Consider the following 24,727-nt stretch of genomic DNA (forward strand, 5'->3'; position numbering starts at 1 on the left):
AGTTCTTGTTGAAGAGGGCAAAAAACTACTTACCCCTGAATTTAAAACCCATCTTGATGCTTAAAGTGGTCACAGACCAGGACCTACAGCATAATATTCAGCAGGAGCTAGTTTCAAATGATGAATGTCTAGCTCACCCTAGACCTGCCAATCAAAATCTATATTTGAACAAGATCCCAGATTCATGTACATATTGATGTTGGGGAAGTTCTGATCTGGAATGGTATTTCTCATCTCTGCACTGTTGACATTTCTGTTGGATACTTCTAGTAGTGGGGCTATCCAGTGCATTGTAAGATGTTGAGAGCCATCCCTGCCTCAATCCACTAGGTGCCAGTAGCACCTTCCTAGTTGTAACAGCAACAATAAAATTTCCAGACTTTGCTAGGTGTTCCCTAGGGGAAAATGACCTCTGGTTGCCAACCCCTGGTCTGGAACAGAGAGCTGGAAACAGCTTCATGGAGTCCAATCAAAGCTCACCCTTACTTAGTTCATAATTCTGAGCAGATCACTTCACCCTCTAAATCCCATTTCTGCAAATGTAGAATGAAGCTCATAATAGTACAACCTCAGAGAAGGACTCATATAAAAATGAAATAAGACAATCCACATAAGAATCTAATTTCAGTCCATGGTGTATAAAAAGATCTGAATATTATAATGAATAAACGTTATTTAAGTGAAGAACTAAATGCCAACTCTTAATTTGAGTTAAAAGCATGAGTCTCCTAATTGACTTATCAAAAGCATCATGCAGCCAAGGATTAAGGTACTATGGTATTCACCTCTTTTCCTTGTTCAAGAGAGGAATAGCAATTTTAGAGATAGGAGGAGTTGTTGCTCTCCAGCTTTCAATACTTTAGAGGTTCCTCAGTATTAGATTTGGAGAAAATATTAACACAAGTTTGGGAAATGGTGCAAGGAGGTTAGACTCTGGAAGGCAGGTGAGTTCATGGAAAAACAAAATTAAGGCAGGGTTCACCTGACTTCTAATATGGTCTACTGAGAATACCTCAGGACAAAAGGTTCTTTCTGTCCAGATCAGTGCCCTAAGGGAAATGACGTACTCAGAGGGGGAGGTAACAATGGAAACAGTATCTAATGAGCAGATATAGGTAGCTGACAATATCTCTTCTGCTACGTGTGCAATCTTGATCTGGAAAGAACATGGTTGTTGTTTTGGATTCCTTAGTTGCTGGAGTCCAGTGCTTCAGTCCTTCCTGTTCACTTGACTGGGGACAGAGCTTCAGTCTCCATCATCAACCATCAACAGGAATTTGGACTTTCATACAGAAATTTTTTTCTAGAGCCTCATCCAGGTGAGTCCGAGAGCCCAGTAGGTACTGAAGGAAAGATTCTTGAGTGGATGGAAGATTCAACAATACAACAGTCAACAATACAAGGGTAATTGATGACTGTTACATGGTGTGATAGAAGTCCAGTTGGATAAGGCTGAGGAAGGAATGGGGGGCATAAAGTGGTTCCAAGGAAGTTTTGAAGTTCAGGAGAGTCGGAAAACAGTATTAGATGTGAATGTGTAAGCAGTGAAGTGAGAGCATTTAAATCTTTTTCAGATGGAGTGTATTTGAGCAAATTCTGTATTTATTAAAAGGATCCAGACCAATGTAGGTAGAGTCTATCTTGCAACACGGGATCTTTAGACAAATATTTCAAAGTATCTCTCATGAGGAGCATTACTTTCCAATTATTTGATTTTCTGGGAGGCTGAATATATTTTTTAGTTTATGGCCATTTACTTTCTACATTGCAAATTGTCTTTGGAAGCACATTGTTGTTGTTTTTTGTTTGTTTGTTTTATTGAATTTATTGGGATGACATTGTGCAAGTACTTTGTTTTTATGTATTGGGCTCTCAATGTTTTTATTGGTTTTCATTGCATTCTTTCAAAAAAAGAACACATTTTTCATCAAGTTTTCTCTTTTCCGTTTAATTTTTGTATGTATGTGAAGATTCATTTATGGCATTGGGTAAGGGTTTATAAATTTTGTATGATCAAATCTATCAGTTGGTCACATTGTGTTCCCTCATTGCTTTTGAACATTGAAAGCTCTTCTGCATCCTCAGTAGTAATGAATCATTTTGTCATCTGATTTCATATCTACTTTTTGTTTATTTCTACCATTTTTTCTTTTGTGATTAGATCTATTTTCTGAAATAGCAATCATCTTCTGTGATGTTTTGAAAAACATCTTTATATTCAACTGAAGATCACCTATATCTTTTTCAAAAGTATGATGAGTCCATTTATGTATATAGGATGAAATTATAACTTTAGATACTGTTTCCTCCACTGTGTTTTTAAAAAATATATTTCCCTAGTCTTTTATCTTCTTTTACCCATTTCATTTTGAATTAGAGATGAATTATTATGGTTTTCTTTCAGCTGTGAATATTATATTTTATTCCATTTTATTCCTTTTCATTTGAACTCACTATATATAATATAGGTTTATTTTCTCTACCAATATTTATTTCATTAATTCTTTAATGATATCGAGACTGGCTTGGGTAGAATTTTGTAAAGTATGATTTGGGGAGGACTTTGTGGATCAGAACTGGAGGGTAACCATTGGGTGTGTCACAAAGAGACAATATCCTGAAGTTCAAGAGCAAGGAAGGAATGATGCCACAAAGAAAAGGAAGAGAAGGGCCAGCCTCATCCACTATTGGGTCATATGAAAACATGAAATAGATACAAGAATAACAATCAGACCAGGAGGTGAGGTGGATGCAATGATGAGGCCAGCAGAGCAATAAAGGTCTGGTCAGTATGTGGTCTCTTGAGCCCTAGGTAACTTCAGCATCACACTGGCTGCCTCTTCTCTCTAAACTGGCTCTCCGCTGGGTTCTTCACTCACTGTTTTCTTCTCTTTTGCAGCAACTGTTATCCTTTTAAAACTATATCTTCCTTTACTGCATTATTCCAGAGTATAAGCCTTTTTCATTGTGATCAGGCATGTGTGCATGTGAAAACACACAAATACACATGAATGTACACACAGAGAAAAACAAGGAGAATTATCACCAGTGATACTCATATATTTACTAACAGGAACTGTGGTAAACTTTTGTAGCTATTGACCAAATATGTCGACCACATTAGGGGGATGGACATTGCTGCTCTCTCTATTTGGGTAAGAATATTAACATTTAGAATGGATTGGCTGTCTCTCCAAATTCAAACAGCTAACATGTGGCAGATTCAAAATTAGTTACATACCCCAGCCTGTGTGACTCAGGCTCAATTCCCAGTAGGGGGCATGCAAGAGACAGCAAATCAATGATTTTCATCATTGATATTTCTATCTCTTTCTCCTTTCCTCTCTGAAATCAATAGAAACAATTTTTAAATATATATATTACATAGAAACAAAATTAATAAAGTGCAAGATCATTAAGCTATGTAACAAGGAATTCAAAACACAAATGATAAAGGACACCATAACCAGCAGTCCACAGAGCCCGTGCAATTTCAAATCGTGCTCTGGGCTCCTCATAGATGATAGATAGATAGATAGATAGATAGATAGATAGATAGATAGATAGAACATTACTACAAAATGCAAGTTGTAGAATTTCAATGGTTAGTAATGCCCATTTATAAGAAAATTAATAATGTTATTTTTTCATTCTTAGTCATCACCTCCATCACATGGGACCAGGCAATGACACAGGTGGTTCACAATTTCTTCTTCTGGGATTATCAGTAAAACCAGAACTGCAGCCCCTCATATTTGGGCTTTTCCTCTCCATGTACCTGATCACTGTGTTGGGAAACCTGCTCATCATCCTGGCCTTCAGCTCAGACTCCCACCTCCACACACCCATGTACTTCTTCCTCTCCAACCTGTCCTTGGTAGACATCTGTTTCACCTCCACCACCATCCCAAAGATGCTGTGGAACCTCCAGACACAGAGCAAAGCCATCACCTATTATGGCTGCATCACACAGATGTATTTTCTCACACTCTTTGGAGGTTGGGACAACTTCCTTCTAACTGTGATGGCCTATGACAGGTATGTGGCCATCTGCCACCCACTGCACTACACAGCCATCATGAACCCTGGGCTCTGTGGTCTGCTGGTTCTGGTGTCCTTTATCATTAGTGTTTTGAATTCCTTGTTACATAGCTTAATGATATCGAGACTGTCCTTCCCTGCGGATTTGCAAATTCCCCACTTTTTCTGTGAAATTAAGCAGATAATCAAACTTGCCTGTTCTGACACCTTTCTTAATGACACAATGATGTATTTGACAACTGGGCTGTTGGCTGGTGGTCCCCTGGCTGGGATCCTTTACTCTTACTTTAAAATAGTGTCCTCTATATGTAGAATGTCATCAGCTCAGGGGAAGTATAAGGCATTTTCTACCTGTGCATCTCACCTCTCAGTAGTCTCCTTATTTTATTGTACAGTCCTAGGCGTGTACCTCAGCTCTGCTCCTACCCGCACCTCACAGTCAAGTGCAATCACCTCAGTGATGTACACCATGGTCACACCCATGCTGAACCCTTTTATCTACAGTCTCAGGAACAAAGACATAAAGAGGGCTCTGAATAGCTTCTTGGGGGTGACAGGTATAAATGGGGACAAATGTTTGGGGCTGAAAAAGCGCCCTTGATTGCATGGCTCAACCCCTTGAAACCAGAAGCTGTGATTGATCATGTGGAAGAGAACGGGATGAAAATTTATTCCCTGGCATGTCCATTTTTTGTGTTCAACTTCTCTATATAATATAAGTTTATCAAGCTTCTGGTCTAATATACAAACAGTTTTCTGTTTTTACTATTTTTATACAATCTCAAAATTTTTATCAACCTTGCATCAGAAATATTTGAAAATTTCCATATCTTTCATGGGACCACATGGATTTCTTTAAAATAATTTCTTCTCAATTGCCATATATCATGCTAAGAAATTTTCCTCTAGTTTTCCTGAAAAAATAATCAGGGTTGTATTACTCATATGAACAAAATTACATGTGGCATTTAAGGACTTTTATTTAATTATACTGTATAAGGAAATATGAAACTAGTTTTCACTTTGTATCTGTCATTCATTTTTACATCACTATTTCTTCCTGATAATGTAGATTTTAAATGTTGTTCCATTTAAGTCTCAGCCTATTGATCAAAAGACATTCATTATAAATGCCTGGGGCACTCATTTCAGCATGAATTCCTGTAACACTGACATGAGCCAATGTTGTGCCTGGACCAGCTTTTGTGGTCCTTATTGTGATTGCAAGATGCATGCAAGCAGCAAACTTCTGAGAACCTGGTAAAAGCAAGGTCCATTACTCATAAACCCTGCTCACACACCCTTCCTGAAGTCCACACAAGAGGTCATGAGGAGGGAAAGGGTGGGGAAGTAGGAGGAAAGAGAAAAATGAGGAGGAAGAGAAAGAGGGAAGAGGAGGAAGAAGAGAAAGGGGGAAGGAGAGAGAACACAACTGTGGTCTCTGCATCTATTACACTCACTCTTTCTTGGTGAATTTAAATCTTAAGAGCAGGGGTTAGTGTGTGAAAGTGAAAAGGAGAGTCACTCAAGAGGACAGTTATCTGTGTTATCCAGGGCTTTCCATAAGGAGAACTTCCTGGGCCAGTGGCCTGGGTGCTTATCTCATAGCCTGTCACAGAGGTGGCCATATGTTTATTCAACATGGTTATCTTTCAAATGAATGCCTTGGAAATTAAATGTTCAGTGTCAGGCAATTACACTACAAACATGTTTTTCGGCTTTATAACTGGTCTCCAGGTTTTACGGTGCTATTCAGCACACTGTCCCAAATTATTACTATAGACACTGACAAAAATTGACTATCAAATGTAGATCTACTACTGACATCTACATGGAAAGGCACGTTTTCATCAATTGATCTAATACAGCTTTAATGTCAGAGATTACCTGAAATATTATATGAGGAAGCAAAATTGTTAAGCACTAATTTTGTTACTGTGCAAAATATTGCTTTTTCATGCTGTAATCATCAAAGTATGAAAGATTGATGTCCACGTATAAGGGAATTTATGCATTAGGGTCAGTGACTGGTTAGTGTACTTTTAATTTTTAATAAATTATATTTTTTTCTGCTTGAAAATTCCAGTGCTGTCTACAATTATTACCCCTCCATAGCTCCAATGAAAATACTTATAAATGATGTCATGTAGACGAAAAGAGCACTGCTAATGAAAACTGAAAAGCTCAAGGGCGTGGGGTGGGGGAGGGATTGCATAGTAGCCTTAAAAACTCAAAAAACTAATGCAACTACATAAGATGGTCGGAAATTAAAACTTTCTAATTAAGAGCAGGTTATAGCAGGCAGTCATCTCCTAGACTAGAATCTTCCATGACAAAATCAATCTTTGCCTTAATGATGATATCTAATGTCTTCTTTATTGTTGACAGTTTTGCAGGAATCCCCCATTCTCTTCTTTGCCCCCTCTACTCAGCACCCACCCCACCCCAGGCCTTTACCATATTTATTGTTGGTGTCCATGTGTTATGCAAATGTACATATAGGGCCTTTGGTTAATTCCTTCCTGTCCCTGCTCCCAGACCCATCTACGCTGCCATGTGTCTTCTATTCCATGCATTCATGTTTCTGGAACATGAATGCATGGAATAGTTTATTTTGCTCATTATATTCCACATATAAGTGAGGTTATATAATATTTTTCTTTCTCTGGCTGATTTATGTCATAAATTCCAGGTCTATCCATGCTATCACAAAGGGTAAGAGCTTTTTTCACAGCTACATAGTATTCCATTGTGTAAATGTACTACAGCTCTTTCATTCACTCATTTGCTCATGGGCACCTAGGTTGTTTTCAGACCTTAACTATTATATTGTAAATAATGCTTCTATGAACATAGGGGTGCATATATTCTTCCTGATTTGGTGCTTGGGGCTATATTCCCAGAAGTGGAATCTCTGGGTCAAACAGAAGTTCGATTTTTTTTTTTTTTTTTTGAGGAAATTCCATACTGTTTTCCACAATTGCTGCAACAGTGTGCATTCTAACTAGCAGTGTACTAGTGTTCTTTTTTTTCCCTCCACATCCTTACCAGCATTTGTTGTTTGTTGATGGTGGCCATTCTGGCAGGTGTGAGGTGATACCTCATTGTAGTTTTAATTTTCATCTCTCTGATGTTTAATGACCTTGAGCATTTTTTCTATTAGCTATATGTGGGTTCTCTTTGGAGAAGTGTCTACTCAGGTCCTTTGCCCAATTTTAATTGTATTGTGTGTGTGTTTTCCTCATGCTGAGCTGTGTAAGTTCGTTATATTTTTTGGAAATTAACCCCTTATCAGATCGATCATTGGTAAATATGTTCTTCCATACAGTTGGTTCCCATTTCATTTTGTTGATGGTTTCTTCAGCTGTGCAGACACTTTTGAATTTGATGTAGTACCATTTGTTGATTTTATCTTTTGTTTCCCTCTCCCTAGGAGATATCTGAGATATTACTGCCTATGTTTTCTTCTAGAATTTTTATGGGTTCGTGGCTTACAATTAAGTACTTTATCCTTTTGAGTTTATTCCTTTGTATGGTGGTCTAATTTCATGTTTTCTTTGTACATGTCCATTTTTTCCAAATCGATTTATTGAAGAAACAGTCTTGCTGCATTACATGCTCTAGACTCCTTTGACAAAAATTAACTGACCATAATGGTGTGGGTTGATATCTTGAAATCTCTATTCTGATCCATTAATCTATATGCTTTTTTTTGTGTGCCAGTACCATGCTGTTTCAATTACAGTGGCTTTGTAGTATAGTTTGATATCTGGGATTGTGACCACTACAACTCTGTTCTTCTTTCTCAAGATTGCTGAGGATATTCAGAGTCTTTTTTGGTTCCATATGAATTTTTGGAATATTTGTTTTAGATCTCTGAAATATGCTTTTAGTATTTTAATAGGGGTTGCATTGAATCCATGGATTGCTTTGGGATAGTATGGACATTTTATTTTTAAAATATATATATTTTATTGATTTTTTTACATAGAGGAAGCGAGAAGGATAGAGAGTTAGAAATATCAATGATGCCTCCTGCACAGCCTTAATTCATTTATTGAATCTCATAGTTTTTTGGTGCAGGCTTAAGGTTGTCTATGTGCAATGTCGTAAAATTGAAGATGTCATGGGAATATTGGAGAAATACATGCAAAAAAATTAAACTAGACTACCAACTTACACCATACACAAGAATAAACTTGAAATACATAAGAGATTTAATTGTAATTCATGAAACCATAGAAATCTGAAAAGAAAACATAGGCAGCAAAATCTTTCACATCTCACATAGCAGAATTTTCACAGATGCATCTCCGAGGACAAGAGAAACAAAGGAAAAAACAAACAAGTAGGACTACATCAAACTAAAAAGCTTCTGCACAGCAAAAAGCAAGCAAACAAACAAAAACACAACATCTTCAAAATGCAAAGGGAACCCACTGTATGAGAGAACTTCTTTGCCAATAATACATTTGGTAGGTGTCACATGATAATTCAATACACCAACAAACAAGTATTGACAAGGATGTGGGAAAAAGGGAATCCTAGTTCATTACTGGTGGTAAAGCAATCCTGAGAAAGAAGAACAAAGAAGGTGGAATCTCAATACCATGTATTAATCTGTATTATAAAATCACTGTTCTCAAAACAGCCAGGTACAGTCACAAGAACAGACACATAGATCAATGGAATAGAATAGAGAACCCAGAAGTTGACCCAAACCACTATGCCCATTTATAATTGACAAAGGAGGCATGAACATACAATGGAGTCAAGACAGTCTCTTCAACAAATGGTGTTGGAAAAATTGGACAGATAAATGAAAAATAAATAAATAAATAAATAAATAAATAAATAAATCTAGATCACCAAATTACACCATACACAAAAATAAACTTAAAGTGCATAAAGGACTTAAACATAAGACAGAAAACCATAAAAATTCTAGAGGAATCCATAGGCAATAAAACCTCAGACATATGCCAAAGGAACTTCTTCACTAATAATGCACCTAGGGCAATGGAAGCGAAAGAGAAAATAAACAAATGGGATTACATCAAAATAAAAAGCTTTTCACAACAAAGGAAACCACTAATAAAAAAAATAAAAAATAAAAAAACAAGAAAGCCACTGCATGGGAGAACATATTTACCAATGATATCAACAATAAAGGTTTAATCTCCCAAATTTACAGAGAACTCATACAACTTAACCAATAAACAACCCAATCAAAAAATGGACAACTAATCTAAACAGACACTTTTTGAAAGAAGACAAAGGAAAGCCAAGAGACATATAAAAACATGCTGAGCCAAAACCGGTTTGGCTCAGCGGTAGAGCGTCGGTCTGCGGACTAAAAGGTCCGGGTTCGATTCCGGTCAAGGGCATGTACATTGGTTGTGGGCACATACCAGGTAGGGGGTGTGCAGGAGGCAGCTGGTCGATGTTTCTCTCTCATCGACGTTTCTAGCTCTCTATCTCTCTCCCTTCCTCTCTGTAAAAAATCAATAAAATATATTTAAATAAAACAAAGCAAAACATGCTCAAAGTCACTAATCATCAGAGAGATGCAAATCAAGACAACAATGCAGTACCATCTCACACCTGTCAAAATGACTATCATCAACAAATCAACAAACAACAGTGTTGGTGAGGATGCAGAGAAAAAGGAACTCTTTTGCATTGCTGGAGGGAATGTGCAGCCACTGTGGAGAACAGTATGGAGTTTCCTCAAAAAACTGAAAATGGAACTCCCATTTGACCCAGTAATCTCACTCCTAGGATTATATCCCAAGAAATTAGAAACACCAATCAGAAAGGATATATGCACCCCTATGTTAATAGCAGCGCAATTTACAATAGCTGAGATTTGAAAACAGCCTAGGTGCCCATCAGCAGATGATTGGATAAGAAAAGTATGGTACATCTACCCAATGGAATATTATGCTGCCATAAAAAAGAAGGAATTCTTACCATTTGCAGCAACCTGGATGGAACTGGGGAACATTATGCTAAGTGAAATAAGTCAGTCAATGAAAGAAAAAATTCCACATGATCTCACTCATTTGTGGATAATAAAGAACATTATAAACCAATAAACAAAAAGATAGATGCAGAGACAGTAAAGCATCAAACAGACTGTCAAATTACAGGAGGAAAGTTAGGGAGAGGTGGGGGAGATAAGAGATCAACCCAAGGATTTGTATGCATGCATATAAGCATAACCAATGGATGCAAAACACTGATGGATGAGGGCATGTATGGGAGTTGGGTGGGGATGGGGCAATGATAAGATTTGTACACATGTAATACCTTAATAAAAAATGGAGAAAAGAATTGGAGGAAAATGAAGCTAAAAGAACAAATGGATAAACTAAAATAAAATTAAAAGAAAGTACAAATGAAAACCAAAGATTTAAAGTAGAATCTTTGAGGAAGATGGCAGCAGAGCTGGTGGAAGTTGCTCTCTCCTCCTCCCAGAACAGATTTGGAATCATAATTAAATTATACAACAATCAACCTGAAGATCCCACTGAAAATAGCTGAATAGAAATCTTATAAACAAATATTTACAGAAGAAGCCACATCGAGACCAGGGCCATCTTTCCTGGTGCAAACACTCCCTTCCAATCTGCATCAGCCTAGGGGACTGCACAAGCCTCATGCTCCTAGCCTTCTGGTCTGAGTTCACAGCCTACAAAAGAGTGTGCTGTCTGAGCCTGTACTAGGAATGGGGAGTTGGTAACCGTATTTCTAGAAACTCATATCAACGCAACAGAAAATTACTTAAACCTGCAGCACAGGTTTATTGAGCTTTTCCTGGTAACCACCTATGTCTAACCCCCCTCCCTCAACACCGTTTTCTGTCTTCAGCTAACGATGGTGGCTAAGGTGGTATTTTCAGAATTACTTAATTTTCCAAAGTTTCCATCTCAGTTTGCTTAACTGCATTTTCTGATGTGCACCCAATGACAAAATCGCCTATGGATGCATTTCTCAGAATGTATCCCTGTTTATTAAGCAGTGCATAACAGTATATCTTTCATTCAAAATCTTAAGCCAACACAGTTTTTGGTGAAGATGGCCTACAACTACTTGCCCCTTACTCTACCACAGGACCAAAACATGCTACTCAAAGAGTGGTCCTCAGACCAGAACCTCAAAACCAGCTTTTCCTGGAACTTTTGAGAAATGCAGATGCCTCAGGCCCACCAGCACCTGCTGAATCAGTATCTGTACTTGAACTATAATCGTGGGTGATTCATATTGATAAAGACTACCAGGAACTTAAGGAAACATAACCAGTCAAGAGGGTCTATGGGAAGAGATAGCACTAATGGAATTTCTCACACTGTATGTAATCAGGAAAGCCCTACAGGAAGAACTCTATGTTGATAAAACTCCATAGTTCTAAATTTCCCTTCCCTCTTCCTTTCCCCTCCATAAGGACCCTCCATCTTAGCACACAGGCTAGAATATGCATGTAACTTATCATGTCTGCATGCATGGGTTGCAATACTTTATTTTTCCTGAACAAACCCTTTTGCTAATGAAACACCTATCAATGTTATTTTTTAAAGTCAATAATAGGCACTGTGAACTTGAAGAAGGGCTCCTCTAGACGAGGAATTTTTACCTTCTAAATGTGACATAATTATTTGTGTTGGGTATTGCAAATATTTAGCAGCCTACTTTCAGATTTTCCCTCATTGGGAACCACTGCACAGTTTGAGAACGGAAAGCATCATGACAGATTCTAAACACCTTACTCTGGTTATAATGTTGGATTGGTCACTAAACTTCCTCAAGCCCACTACTGCAATGGAGAATGAAAATAATAATTTTATCAGTTCAGAGAAAGTATTTTTTAAACTTCAAATCAAATAATACATATAATGTACTAAACTCAAATTATACAGCATAAAATTATGTCTCACAATTAACAAAGATCGTATAATATGGGACTACATAGAAACTCTTATCTTCTGATATAATTATGAAGTTTCTCCTTAATTTGAAAAATGTTTCATGAAGCCAAGGAGGGTAGTACACAAAGCTTTACATCAAAATCACACAGTCCTCTCCCTTCTTAAAGAGAAAAATTTCAATTCTCTGGAGGTATCATGGCTTGTGCCTCACAATAATTCAGTGCTTTGAAAAGCCAAGGTTCCTAGTCAAGCCAGTCTCCATCTTGGACTTTAGAGAAAATGTAATTCAAAGTTGGGTAAGGTGCTGCGAGATGAGACCTCAAGAGGGTCATAAAGAAGAAGTAACAAAGACAGGATTCACTTAACATCTAACCTGGTCCCTTGGGAACAGAGAATCGGCAGGAACATTTTCCATTCTCTTCAGACCAGTATGTCCCACAGGAAAACCAGGTGCTCAGAAATGGGAGTAACTTTGCAAACGGTATCCAACGAACAGATAAAGGAGGAATAATGTCTCCTTTGAGGCAGACTTGCAACATGTGCAACAGTAGGCTGGAAAAGAACAGTATTTGTTTCTTTTGGAGTCTTTCTTCTGACTCAGAGACTAGTGCTTGACTCTTTCCAGCTCTTTTATCCGAGAACAGAGCTTCAGTCTCACACATTAACCATTCAGGGAGCAGCAATTCAGGATTCTACAAGGAGCCCTTCCTTTCAGAGACCCGACCAGGTGAGTCTGAGAGTGCAGCAAATGCTGTGGGAAGATTCAAGGAATGCATCCCAGAATTTCTCCCTGAGGTAACCTGAGAGCCTAACCAGGCCAGCTCAGAGCTGAGAGACTGCCATATCTGTTTGCTAGCCAGGCGAATACACAGTTAATACATTTAGTATGCTAAATTAGTTTTGTCCTGAAAACATTGCTGTTTGGCATAGAATTCCTTTATATCTGTATAGATGGGATTTAGGGGAATGGATGAAAATATATTAATTTTGTGTGGTCAATTCCATCAGTCTGTCATATTGTGTCTTCTCCCATGACTTTTAATGAAAACAGTTCTACATCTCACCTTGGCAAAAACATTTTTTTTTTTTGCCTTCAATTAATGATCTTTTCCATCCATTTTCTAAGCAAAATCTATTGATGCTTATATAGGTAGAAATTATAACTGTGAATACTGGTTACTCCACTGTCTTTTAAAAGTATATTTTTGTATTTTTATTTCCTCTGGGACAACTTGAAGTGTACCAACATTCACAATATGGGGGTGCCAGAAGAAGAAAAGAGAGAGCAAGATATTAAAAACTTATTTGAATAAACCAAAGAACTTATGCACTTATAAGTATATCACATGGACACAGGCAATAGGGTAGTGAAGACTTGGGGAGCTGGAAAGGGGCTGGGAGGAGGGGGAAAGGAGGGATGGGAGATATCTGTGATATTATCAATGATATGAATATTCTTAAAAATAATAATAATGACCTAAAAACAACCCCTACCTGGTGAAAGAAACAGACTTACAACTTCAGGAAGTGCAGAGAATCCCAAACAAGAAGAACCCAAAGAGGCCTACATCAAGACACATCATAATTAAAATGCCAAAGGTTAAAGACAAAGAGAGAATCTTAAAAGCCACAAGAGAAAAGCAGTTAGTTACCTATGAGGAGGTGTCCATACAATTGTCAACTCATTTCTCAACAGAAATGTTGAAAAAGAAAAAGATTAAAAAAAATATATGAACAATAAAATGGCAATAAATACATATCTATTATCAATGGAATAAAAAAAATCAAGATAAATGAACAAGGGATCTAAAGAATAAAATCAACTGATGAATAAAATACAACCAGAGGCATGGAAACATGGAACGGACTGACCAATCTCAGAGGGAAGCGGGGAAGGAGGCAGGAAGAGATTAACCAAAGAATTTATATGCATATATGCATTACCTATGGACACAAAGGAAAAGATGCTGAAGGACTAGGGTGGGTGGGAACTGGGTGTATAATAGGGTGAGAAAGGGGGACATCTATAATACTCTAATAAAGATTTGAAAACAAAATCAAAACACTATAATCCATGACCACCTTGGGAAAAGGTCTAAGGAGGAAAGAAAATCCTAATCAGTGTTGTCAGGGGCTGGGTTGTGTCTTAAAGGCCATGATACATACAAACAGTATATATTACTTCACTGCAAAATATAATTGCAGCATTTCAACTATATTAGAAATGGCCATTTATGTAAAACCTAATCATGCTATATTTTTCTTTCCTACTAGTCACCTTCTCCACATGGGACAAGGCAATGATACCACAATTTCAGAATTTCTTCTTCTGGGATTTTCAGAAGGACTGGAATTACAGCCCCTCATATTTGGGCTTTTCCTCTCCATGTACCTGATCACTGTGTTGGGAAACCTGCTCATCATCTTGGCTGTCAGCTCAGACTCCCACCTCCACACACCCATGTACTTCTTCCTCTCCAACCTGTCCTTGGTAGACATCTGTTTCACCTCCACCACCATCCCAAAGATGCTGTGGAACATCAAGACACAGAGAAGAGTCATAACCTATGCAGGATGCATCACCCAGATTTATTTTTACATACTCTTTGCAGTGTTGGATGACATCCTCTTGACTGTGATGGCCTATGACCGCTTTGTGGCCATCTGCCATCCCCTGCACTACATGGTCATCATGAACCCCCGGCTCTGTGGACTGCTGGTTCTGGTGTCCTGGATCATAAGTGGCCTGAATTCCCTGTTACAAAATGTAATGGTATTGCAGCTGTCCTTCTGTACGGACTTGAAAATCCCCCACTTTTTCTGTGATCTTAAACAGGTGGTCCAACTTGCTTGTTCTGACACCTTCCTTCATACTGTGGTGATGTATTTTATAACTGTGTTACTGGGTGCTGGCCCCTTCTCTGGCATCATTTACTCTTACTCTAAGATAGTGTCCTCCATACGTGCAATGCCATCAGCTCAGGGGAAGTATAAAGCATTTTCTACCTGTGCATCTCACCTCTCAGTTGTCTCTTTATTTTATGGTACAGTCTTTGGTGAGTACCTCAGCTCTGCTGCTACCCACAGCTCACATTCAAGTGCAGTAGCCACGGTGATGTACACTGTGGTCACACCCATGCTGAACCCCTTCATCTACAGTCTCAGGAACAAAGACATTAAGAGGGCCCTGTGTAGATTTTTTGGGATGGCAGGTACAAAGAGGATAATTATGCTGAGGTTGAAAAAGTGGCCTTGATTTTGAGGCTCCAAGGCTCAAAATCAGAAATTGTGATTTCATCAGATTGTGGTTTTGAAGACTTGCTCCTTTTATTTCTGTCCTTGAGTTTCCTATTTTTGTTTTAACCTCTCTATACAATTTCAGGTACCATTTTATTAAGCTTTATGCTTTGTCTATTATGTACATCGTTTTTCCCTTTGTCCTTTTTTTCCAACTGTGATCAGAAATATTTGGAAATTTTCATTTACTTCATTGTTAACAGCAATGTCTTAACAATAATTTCTTCTCAAATAATACATATCATTGTAAGTAATTTGACATTGTATTCACTATGTGCGCCTCATTCTTTGTACATCAGTACCTTAACTGATCGTCCTGACACTGTATACTTTATGATTGTTCCCTATAAGTCACAGTATATTGATAGTGATGCCATGTGATAGAAATACCTGGGCACTGACCTGGATCCTACAACTTGTTCCTCAGACCACAGTCAATGTTGGGACTAGATGGACTCTTTTGATTTTTATTATAATTGAAATAACCATCATGGGACTATGAAAATGTAAGTTTTATTACTCATAGGTTCTGCAAGCCCAAAAGCCATACAAGAAAGTGTGTGTGTGTGTGTGTGTGTGTGTGTGTGTGTGTGTGTGTGTGTGTGTGAAAGGTCTGGTCCCCTCCAACTGCCCTTCCCTGCTGGTCTGGTCTCCCCCAGTTGGCCTCCCTTGCAGGTCTGGTCTCTCCCCCTTACTTCCCTCCTCTGCAAATCTGGTCTCCCCCCCCACCCGCAACTGCCCTTCCCTGCCAGCCTGGTTCCCACCAATTGCCCTCCTCTGCTGGCCTGATCACTCCTAACTGCCCTCCCCTGCAGGCCTTCTTGTGTCCACATGGGCGCAGTCACCTTTGGCCACATGGGAGCAGCCATCTTGTTTGTTGGAGTGATGGTCAATTTGCTCTTTTATTAGATAGGATGTGTAGATGTATTAGAGGGATGTGTGAATTTTATAAATTTTGTGTGGTCAGTTCTGTCAGTCAGTCAAATTACACTGAATGGCCAGATTATTATGATCTCTGAACACATAACAGTATGACCACACTCTGAGTGTGTGTGTGTGTGTGTGTGTGTGTGTGTGTATGTATGTATGTATACGTATATGTGTATGTATATGTATATATGAGGCCTCATGCATGAATTCATGCATGGATGGGATCCAGCCAGTCTGCCCAGGGGTAGGGGATGTGGGCAGTTGGCTGGCCCCCCTATACTAGTTGAACTCCTGGGTCGAGAGGACAATTTGCATATTAACCTTTTATTATATAAGATATACACTGAGTGGCCAGAACTTTATGCGTTCAGAGATCATAATAATGTGGCCACTAAGTGTTTGTCTCCCCATTATATTTTTTAAATTTAATTCTTTATTGTTTAAAGTATTACATGTGTTCCTTTTTCCCCCATTGACCACTCCCCAGTTGTTCCCTCCCCATTCCCCAGCATATGTCCTCACCACTACTGTCTGTGTGCATAGGTTATGCTTATATGCATGTATTCAAGCTCTTTGGTTGATCTCTTACCACTCCCCACCCTCTTCCACCCTACCTCCTTCCACCCCTCCCCTAGGAGGTTGGATGGTCTGTTTGATGCTTCTATATCTCTGGATCCATAAACAAAACAACAAGAGAGCCCACTGCATGGGAGAACATAGAGTATTTGCCAATGTCATAACCAATAAGGGTTTAATCTCCAAAATTTATAGGGAACTCATACAACTTAACAAAAGGAAGATAAACAATCCAATCAAAAAATGGGCAAAGACATAGATAGACCCCTTTCAAAGGAGGACATACAGAAGCCCAAGAAACATATGAAAATATGTTCAAAGTCACTAATCATCTGAAAGATGCAAGTCAAAATGTCAATGAGGTACCATCTCACACCTGTCAGAATGGCTATCATCAAAAAATCAACAAGTGACAAATGCTGTCCAGGATGTGGAAAAAGAAACCCTTGTGCACTGCTGGTGGGAATGCAGACTGGTGCAACCACTGTGGAAAACAGATGGAATTTCCTCTGAAAGTTAAAAAATAAAATCCCCATTATATATATATATATATATTTTTTTTTTCTCCATACACATTTATTAAACAATAAATAAATGAATGAGTGAATGAACAGGCATTGCATGGGAGAAATGACCCTTTTCAGTCATGGCGGATGCAGATGATGTTCATTTTACATGTCAGCTATCATTGGGACCCCACAGCAATTACTGTTAGATGACATTGGAACCCCCGCTGTCATATCTGCTAATCATGAGATCCTCTGCAGCTCTCTTAAGCTGTATCCTGGAGGCGATGATATCTTCCCAATAAGTCCTTATTAGGGTGACATTACGTAAAGGCAGGCAGTCGGCTGAGCAATGAGTAAAGCATGTCATTAGAGGCAGCTATAACTCTTGTGAGAGAGCCTGTTGGCATAATCATGGATGAATTAGTAAGCAGGCATCTTTGCTTGAAACTTTCCTAAATGCAATTTTGGAACTTTATAAGTAAACATATCTTCTGTGCTTCTCTTAAGTAAAACTAGTTGAAAACAAAGAAGCAATATGCCCCCTCATGCACCATGCTATTCTAATAAATCAAGTCCTGCATGGAAATCTTGCAAATAAAACATCGATACCAACCGTTTTTCAAATTGACTATAATGAAATACACTAGTATGCGAATGGCAAACACCTTTGCCATTTCTTTTTTTTTTATTTATTTATTTATTTATTTTTACATATTTTAATGATTTTTTTTTTGCCCCCCTCCCTCCCTCCCCCATATCCCCTCCCTCCCCATAGTTTTATGTCCATTGGTTGTACTTATATGCATGTATACAAGTCCTTCGGTTGATCTATTATCTCCCCCAGATCCTCCTCCCCTCCCCGCTGTAATTTGACAATCTGCTTGTTGCTTTACTGTCTCTATATCTATCTTTTGGTTCATCAGTTTATAATGCTCTTTATTATCCACAAATGAGTGAGGTCATGTGGTGTTTCTCTTTCATTGATTGGCTTATTTCACTCAGCATGGTGTTCTCCAATTCCATCCAGGTTGCTGCAAATGATGAGAATTCCTTCTTCTTTATGGCAGCATAGTATTCCATTGTGTAGATGTACCATAGTTTTTGGATCCAATCATCTGCTGACGGGCACCTAGGCTGTTTCCAAATTCTGGCTATTGTAGATTGTGCTGCTATGAACATAGGGGTGCATATATCCTTTCTGATTGGTGTTTCTAGTTTCTTGGGATATATTCCTAGGAGTGGGATTACTGGGTCAAATGGGAGTTCCATTTTCAGTTTTTTGAGGAAACTCCACACTGTTCTCCACAGTGGTTGCACCAGTCTGCATTCCCACCAGCAGTGCACGAGGGTTCCTTTTTCTCCGCAACCTCGCCAACACTTGTCGTTTGTCGATTTGTTGATGTTGGCCATTCTGACAGGTGTGAGATGGTACCGCATTGTTGTTTTGATTTGCATCTCTCGTATAATTAGTGACTTTGAGCATGTTTTCATGTGCCTTTTGGCCTTCCTTCTGTCTTCTTTTGAAAATATTCTATTTAGGTCCCTTGCCCATTTCTTAATTGGATCATTCATCTTCCTTTTATTTAGTTGTATCAGCTGTCTGTAAATGTTAGAGATTAAACCTTTATCAGTGGTGTTATTTGCAAATATGTTCTCCCACACCGTGGGCTTTCTTGTTGTTTTGTTGATGGTTTCTTTTGCTGTAAAAAAGCTTTTTATTTTGATGTAGTCCCATTTGTTTATTTTCTCTTTAGCTTCCATTGCCCTAGGGGCAGTATCAGTGAAGAAGTTCTTTTGGCATACGTCTGAGATTTTGCTGCCTGAGGATGCTTCTAGTATTTTTATGGTTTCCCGTCTGATGTTTAAGTCCTGTATCCATTTTGAGTTTATTTTTGTGTATGGTGTAAGTTGGTGATCTAGTTTCATTCTTTTGCATGTGTCTACCCAATTTTCCCAACACCATTTATTGAAGAAACTGTCTTGACTCCATTGTATATTCTTTCCTCCTTTGTCAAATATTAATTGAGCATATTGATTTGGGTTGATATCTGGGTTCTCGATTCTATTCCATTGATCTATATGTCTGTTCTTGTGCCAGTACCAGGCTGTTTTGAGAACAGTGGCTTTGTAATACAGTTTGAAGTCCGGTATTGAGATCCCTCCTACTTTACCCTTCTTTCTCAGGATTGCTGTGGCTATTCGGGGTCTTTTATTGTTCCAAATGAACTGTTGGAGAGTTCTTTCTAGGTCAGTGAAATATGCCCTTGGTATTTTAATGGGGAGTGCATTGAACCTATAGATTGCTTTAGGAAGTATGGACATTTTGATGATGTTGATTCTACCAATCCATGAACATGGTATGTTCTTCCATCTCCTTACATCATCCTCTATCTCTTTTTTCAATGTTGTGTAATTTTCTGCATATAGATCCTTTACTTCCTTAGTTAAATTTATTCCTAGGTATCTTAATTTTTTTGGTGCGATGGTAAATGGAATTGCTTTTTTAGTCTCTGTTTCTGTAGTTTCACTGTTGGTGTATAGAAATGCCATGGATTTCTTGGCGTTAATTTTGTATCCTGCTACATTGCCAAATTCATTTATTAAGTCAATTAGTTTCTTAATGGAGTCTTTTGGGTTCTTTATGTACAATATCATGTCATCTGCAAATAAGGATAACTTTACTTCTTCTTTTCCAATTTGGATGCCTTTTATTTCGTCCTCTTGTCTAATTGCAATGGCTAGTACTTCCAGTACTATGTCAAACAGGAGTGGCGAAAGTGGGCATCCCTGTCTTGTTCCTGTTCTTAGAGGGAATGGTTTTAGTTTTTGCCCATTGAGTATAATGTTGGCTGTGGGTTTATCATATATAGCTTTTATTATGTTGAGGTATGATCCTTGTACTCCCACCTTGTTAAGAGTTTTTATCAGAAAAGGGTGTTGGATTTTATCGAATGCTTTTTCTGCATCAATTGATATGACTATATGATTTTTATCTTTCAATTTGTTTATGTGATGTATCACGTTTATTGATTTGCGGATATTGTACCATCCTTGCATTCCTGGAATAAATCCTACTTGGTCATGGTGTATGATCTTTGTGATGCTCTGCTGGAGCCGATTTGCTAGGATTTTGTTGAGGATTTTGGCATCTATGTTCATGAGGGATATTGGCCTGTAATTCTCTTTCATTGAGTTGTCTTTATCTGGTTTTGGTATTAGGGTGATGCTGGCTTCATAGAAGGAGTTTGGAAGTGTTCCTTCCTCTTGAATTTTTTGGAAAAGTCTGAGGAGGATAGGTTTTAGTTCTTCCTTGAATGTTTGGTAAAACTCTCCTGTGAAGCCATCTGGCCCTGGGCTTTTGTTTGCTGGAAGCTTTCTGATGACTGTTTCAATTTCTTCCCAAGTCACTGGTCTATTGAGATTTTTAGATTCTTCCTGATCGAGTTTTGGAAGATTGTATTTTTCTAGGAATATGTCCATTTCCTCCAGGTTGTTCAGTTTGTTGGAATAGAGTTGTTCGTAGTATTTTGTAACAATCCGTTGTATTTCGTTGGGGTCTGTTGTTATTTCACCTCTTTCATTTCTGATTTTGTTTATTTGGGTCCTCTCTCTTTGTTTCTTAGTTAGCCTGGCTAGAGGTTCATCTATCTTGTTTATTCTTTCAAAGAACCAGCTCTTGGTTTCGTTGATCTTATGTATTGTTTTTTTGGTCTCTATGTCGTTTATCTGTGCTCTGATTTTTGTTATTTCCTTCCTTCTGCTTACACTGGGCTTTTCTTGTTGCTCCTTTTCTAACTCTTTGAGTTGTAGAGTTAGATCATCTGTTACCCCTTTTTCTAGTTTTTTGCAATAGGCTTGTAAGGATATGAACTTCCCTCTCAAGACTGCTTTTGCTGTGTCCCATAGATTTTGGATTGTTGTGTTTTCATTGTCATTTGTTTCCAGGATGTTTTTAATTTCTTCCTTGATTTCTCTGGTAACCCAGTCCTTGTTTAATAGCGTGCTGTTTAGTCTCCATGTGTTTGATTTCTTTGGATTATTTTTATTGTAGTTAATTTCCAGTTTTATGCCATTATGGTCTGAGAAGATACTTGATATGATTTCTATCTTCTTGAATTTGAAGAGACTTTGCCTATGACCCAAAATGTGGTCTATCTTTGAGAATGTCCCATGTGCACTTGAGAAGAATGTATATTCTGTGGCTTTGGGGTGGAGTGTTCTGAAGATGTCAATTAATTCCATCTGGTCTAGTGAGTCACTTAGGATCGATATTTCTTTGCTGTTTTTTTGTTTAGATGATTTGTCGAAGGGTGACAGTGGGGTATTAAAATCTCCTACTATGATTGTATTGCTATTAATCTCTCTCTTAATGTCCTCCAGCAGTTTTTTTATGTATTTGGTTGCTCCTGTATTGGGTGCATATATATTTACCAGGGTTATTTCTTCTTGTTGGATTGTTCCCTTTAGTATTATGAAATGGCCTTCATTATCTCTTATTATGTCCTTCACTCTGAGATCTAATTTGTCAGATATAAGTATTGCTACCCCAGCTTTTTTTTCATTTCCATTTGCCTGGAAAACTTTTTTCCATCCCTTCACCCTCAGTCTGTGTGCATCTTTTTTTCTGAGGTGGGTTTCTTGTAGACAACAGATGTATGGGTCTTGTTTTCTTATCCAATCTGTTACCCTATGTCTTTTGATTGGAGCATTTAATCCATTTACATTTAAGGTTATTATTGATAGGTACACATTTGACGCCATTTTTATTCTATACCCGTGTTCCTTCTTCACTTCCTATTTCTTTATTTTTACAGTAGACCCTTTAGCATTTCTTGCATTACTGGTTTTGTGGAGATAAATTCCTTCAGTCTTTTTTTGTCTGTGAAGCTCCTGATTTCCCCTTCAATTTTGATTGATAGCCTTGCTGGGTACAGTATTCTTGGATTCAGACCCTTCCTTTGCATGACTTTGTATATTTCATCCCATTCCCTTCTGGCCTGGTAAGTTTCTGTTGAGAAATCAGTTGCTAGTCTGATGGGGGTTCCTTTGTATGTAACTTTCTGTCTCTCTCTGGCTGCTTTTAAGATTCTTACTTTGTCATTGTTGTTTGCCAATTTGATTATAATGTGCCTTGGAGTCTGTCTTCTGGGATTCATTTTGCTTGGGACTCTGCGAGCATCTTGGATTTGTGTGGGTTTTTTCTTTTCTATTTCAGGAAAGTTTTCTGTCATTATTTCTTGAAATACTTTTTCCATGTCTACCTCAGTTTCCTTTCCTTCTGGAACCCCTATTATTCGAATATTATTTTGTTTTGTAATGTCCCAAAGCTCCCGTAGGCTCTCCTCCTGCTTTTTAATCTTTTTTTCTAGAAGCTGCTCTACTTGGGTATTTTTTTCCATCTTATCTTCTAGCTCACTGATGCGGTCCTCTGCTTCCTCTAGTCTACTCTTGATGCTTTCTATTGAGTTCTTCATGGTAGCGATGTCATTTTTCATTTCTTCTTGGTTCTTCTTCAATTCCTCATGGTTCTTCTTCAGTTCCTCATGGTTCTTCTTCAGTTCCTCATGGTTCTTCCTCATTTCTTCTTGGTTATTGTCAAATTTCTCTTCCATTCTTTTTAGCCAGCCTATGATCATTATTCTGAATTCTTGCTCTGGTAGGCTGCTTACCTCGGGCTCGTTTACTTCCTTTTCTGGTGATGCCTGCTTTTCTTTCATGTGCGGACTATGTTTTTGTCTCCCCATGGCCTCTCTTCTCAGGATGTCTGGTTATGTGGTGTTCCTTCTCCTGCGTTGATTTAAAATTTCAAAATACAAACACTACCTGGTACAACACAAGAGGCACTTAACAGGAATGTACTTACAATATTAATAACCTTTAGTAAAGGTGACCACTAGAGAAAGGCAACTTAGGGGATAGGAGAGAAGGAAGAAAGGTAAAAATAAAATAAAGAAAAATTTTAAAAAGTAAAAATTAAAATTAAAAAAAATTAAGTAAATAAAATTAAAAAAAAGAGGGATAAAGAGATAGAAAAAGAGGAAAAAAAGTAATGACAAAATAAAGTTGGAAAACAGGGAAAAAAAGAAAGGAGAGAGAGAGAGAAAGAGAGAGAAGAAGCAAACTAAAAGAGAAATGGGAAACAAACTATATATATGTGGAGAAAACTGCCATAGAACAACCACTGAACCCAGCTAATGCCAGTAACAATACTTGGAGATTAATACAAACTACAATATCCCCTATTATTAAGTAAGGCTATGATATACAGAAGTAAAAGATACAAACAAAAACAGAGTATTTTTTAAAAAAAAAATACAAAGCAACAATAACAACACAGTAATAAGCATAACAATTTCACTAACAAGCCTAAAAATTCACAATAATCAACCTTCACACAAACAATGCGAAAAGGATAGAGGGGAGAACAGTTTTTCTTTCTTTTTCTTTTTTTTTTAACTAGTTAATATAGTGCAGAGATTGGTATTTATACACTTGGATCAGGGGTTGGAACATAGGTCTATAAGTATAGTGAGAGTTTTAGCAGGGGGTATACAGAAAGAATAGAGGAAAAACTAAAGCCGGAAAGGGATAGGATAAACCGTAGACTAAAAGGGTAAAGTTTAGCAAGAGAGTGATGGTGTAAAGGTCGAGTTGAGATAGGGTTGAATGATGCTATAGTAGAGATTAAAATAGAATGAAGGTTACTCCCAAGGTAAAATAAAGAAAAAAAATAAAATGGTACTGAAGAGGGGAAAAAAAAAAAAAAAAAAAAAAAAAAATTGCAAAATAGCAGTAGTAATAGTGATGATAGAGATTGAAAAATGTAATAATTAAAAAGGTAAAATCAAATACGGAAAAAAAAATCGTTTCTTAAGTAAAAGATATAAAAAATGAAGATTAAATAAAAGAGGTAAAAAATGAAAATAAAATAATAGTAAAATTAGCATAAAAATGTCCAGTAGTGGTCATTCACTTCCTCTGTTAATGTATTTGGCACTCCTGATTCTCGGCCCAAAAAGTCTTGCAGTTCCCAGCATTCCACTGCACCTCAGATTTGTAAGGTAATCCTTAATTTTAAGTAGACTATATCTTAGTTATTTGTGTCCATTTATTTTTGATTAATTAAAAGATAAAAGAAAAGAGAAGGAAAAAAAAAAAAAAAAGGGGGGGGGGGCAGTTTGTAATTCAGCTCTTAGGTGTCAGTGTTACTGGTTTGACCTCCCAGTCTTTTTGGTTGCTCTGGCCTTCTTTCTCTATGGCTCTAGCTGGCAGGGTGCCAGCTGGCTCCCAGACTATCTCTTCTGGTACAGATCCCTTGTTTCCAGGAAGGCAATTTCCCCCTGCAATTTCCCCGGATATGTCCAACTGGGCAGTCCTTCCCTAGTATTCAGAAGCAAGGGGGTGAAGGGGATCAGGCACCAAGGTGTCCAGATGTTCCGCCCTTGG

The 24,727-nt window shown here is 37.9% G+C and overlaps 2 protein-coding genes across 2 annotated transcripts; both read left to right on the plus strand.

Annotated features, from left to right (window-relative positions):
- The first annotated feature begins 1,145 nt into the window (after nucleotides 1-1,145).
- Nucleotides 1,146-4,642, plus strand: LOC118706556 (olfactory receptor 7A17-like). The gene is made up of 2 exons (XM_036415979.1): nucleotides 1,146-1,319; nucleotides 3,658-4,642. Exons 1-2 carry the CDS (start codon nucleotides 1,168-1,170, stop codon nucleotides 4,640-4,642), a joined length of 1,137 nt encoding a protein of 378 aa, XP_036271872.1. The 5' UTR covers nucleotides 1,146-1,167.
- A 9,608-nt stretch (nucleotides 4,643-14,250) lies between these two features.
- On the plus strand, nucleotides 14,251-15,225 carry LOC118706566 (olfactory receptor 7A10-like). Its single transcript, XM_036415989.1, has one exon. It carries the CDS (start codon nucleotides 14,257-14,259, stop codon nucleotides 15,223-15,225), a length of 969 nt encoding a protein of 322 aa, XP_036271882.1. The 5' UTR covers nucleotides 14,251-14,256.
- Nucleotides 15,226-24,727: the final 9,502 nt, after the last annotated feature.

Source organism: Pipistrellus kuhlii, unplaced genomic scaffold (genome assembly GCF_014108245.1).
Source record: "Pipistrellus kuhlii isolate mPipKuh1 unplaced genomic scaffold, mPipKuh1.p scaffold_m20_p_52, whole genome shotgun sequence".
NCBI lineage: Eukaryota > Metazoa > Chordata > Mammalia > Chiroptera > Vespertilionidae > Pipistrellus > Pipistrellus kuhlii.

What these genes read in the sequence shown, in the direction of transcription:
- LOC118706566 (XM_036415989.1), top strand. Translation starts at nt 14,257, where the DNA reads ATGGGACAAGGCAATGATACCACAATTTCAGAATTTCTTCTTCTGGGA.
- LOC118706556 (XM_036415979.1), top strand. Translation starts at nt 1,168, where the DNA reads ATGGTTGTTGTTTTGGATTCCTTAGTTGCTGGAGTCCAGTGCTTCAGT. An exon ending in TTTTCTAGAGCCTCATCCAG is followed by an intron (nt 1,320 to 3,657) that starts GTGAGTCCGAGA and finishes TTTCATTCTTAG; the next exon opens with TCATCACCTCCATCACATGG.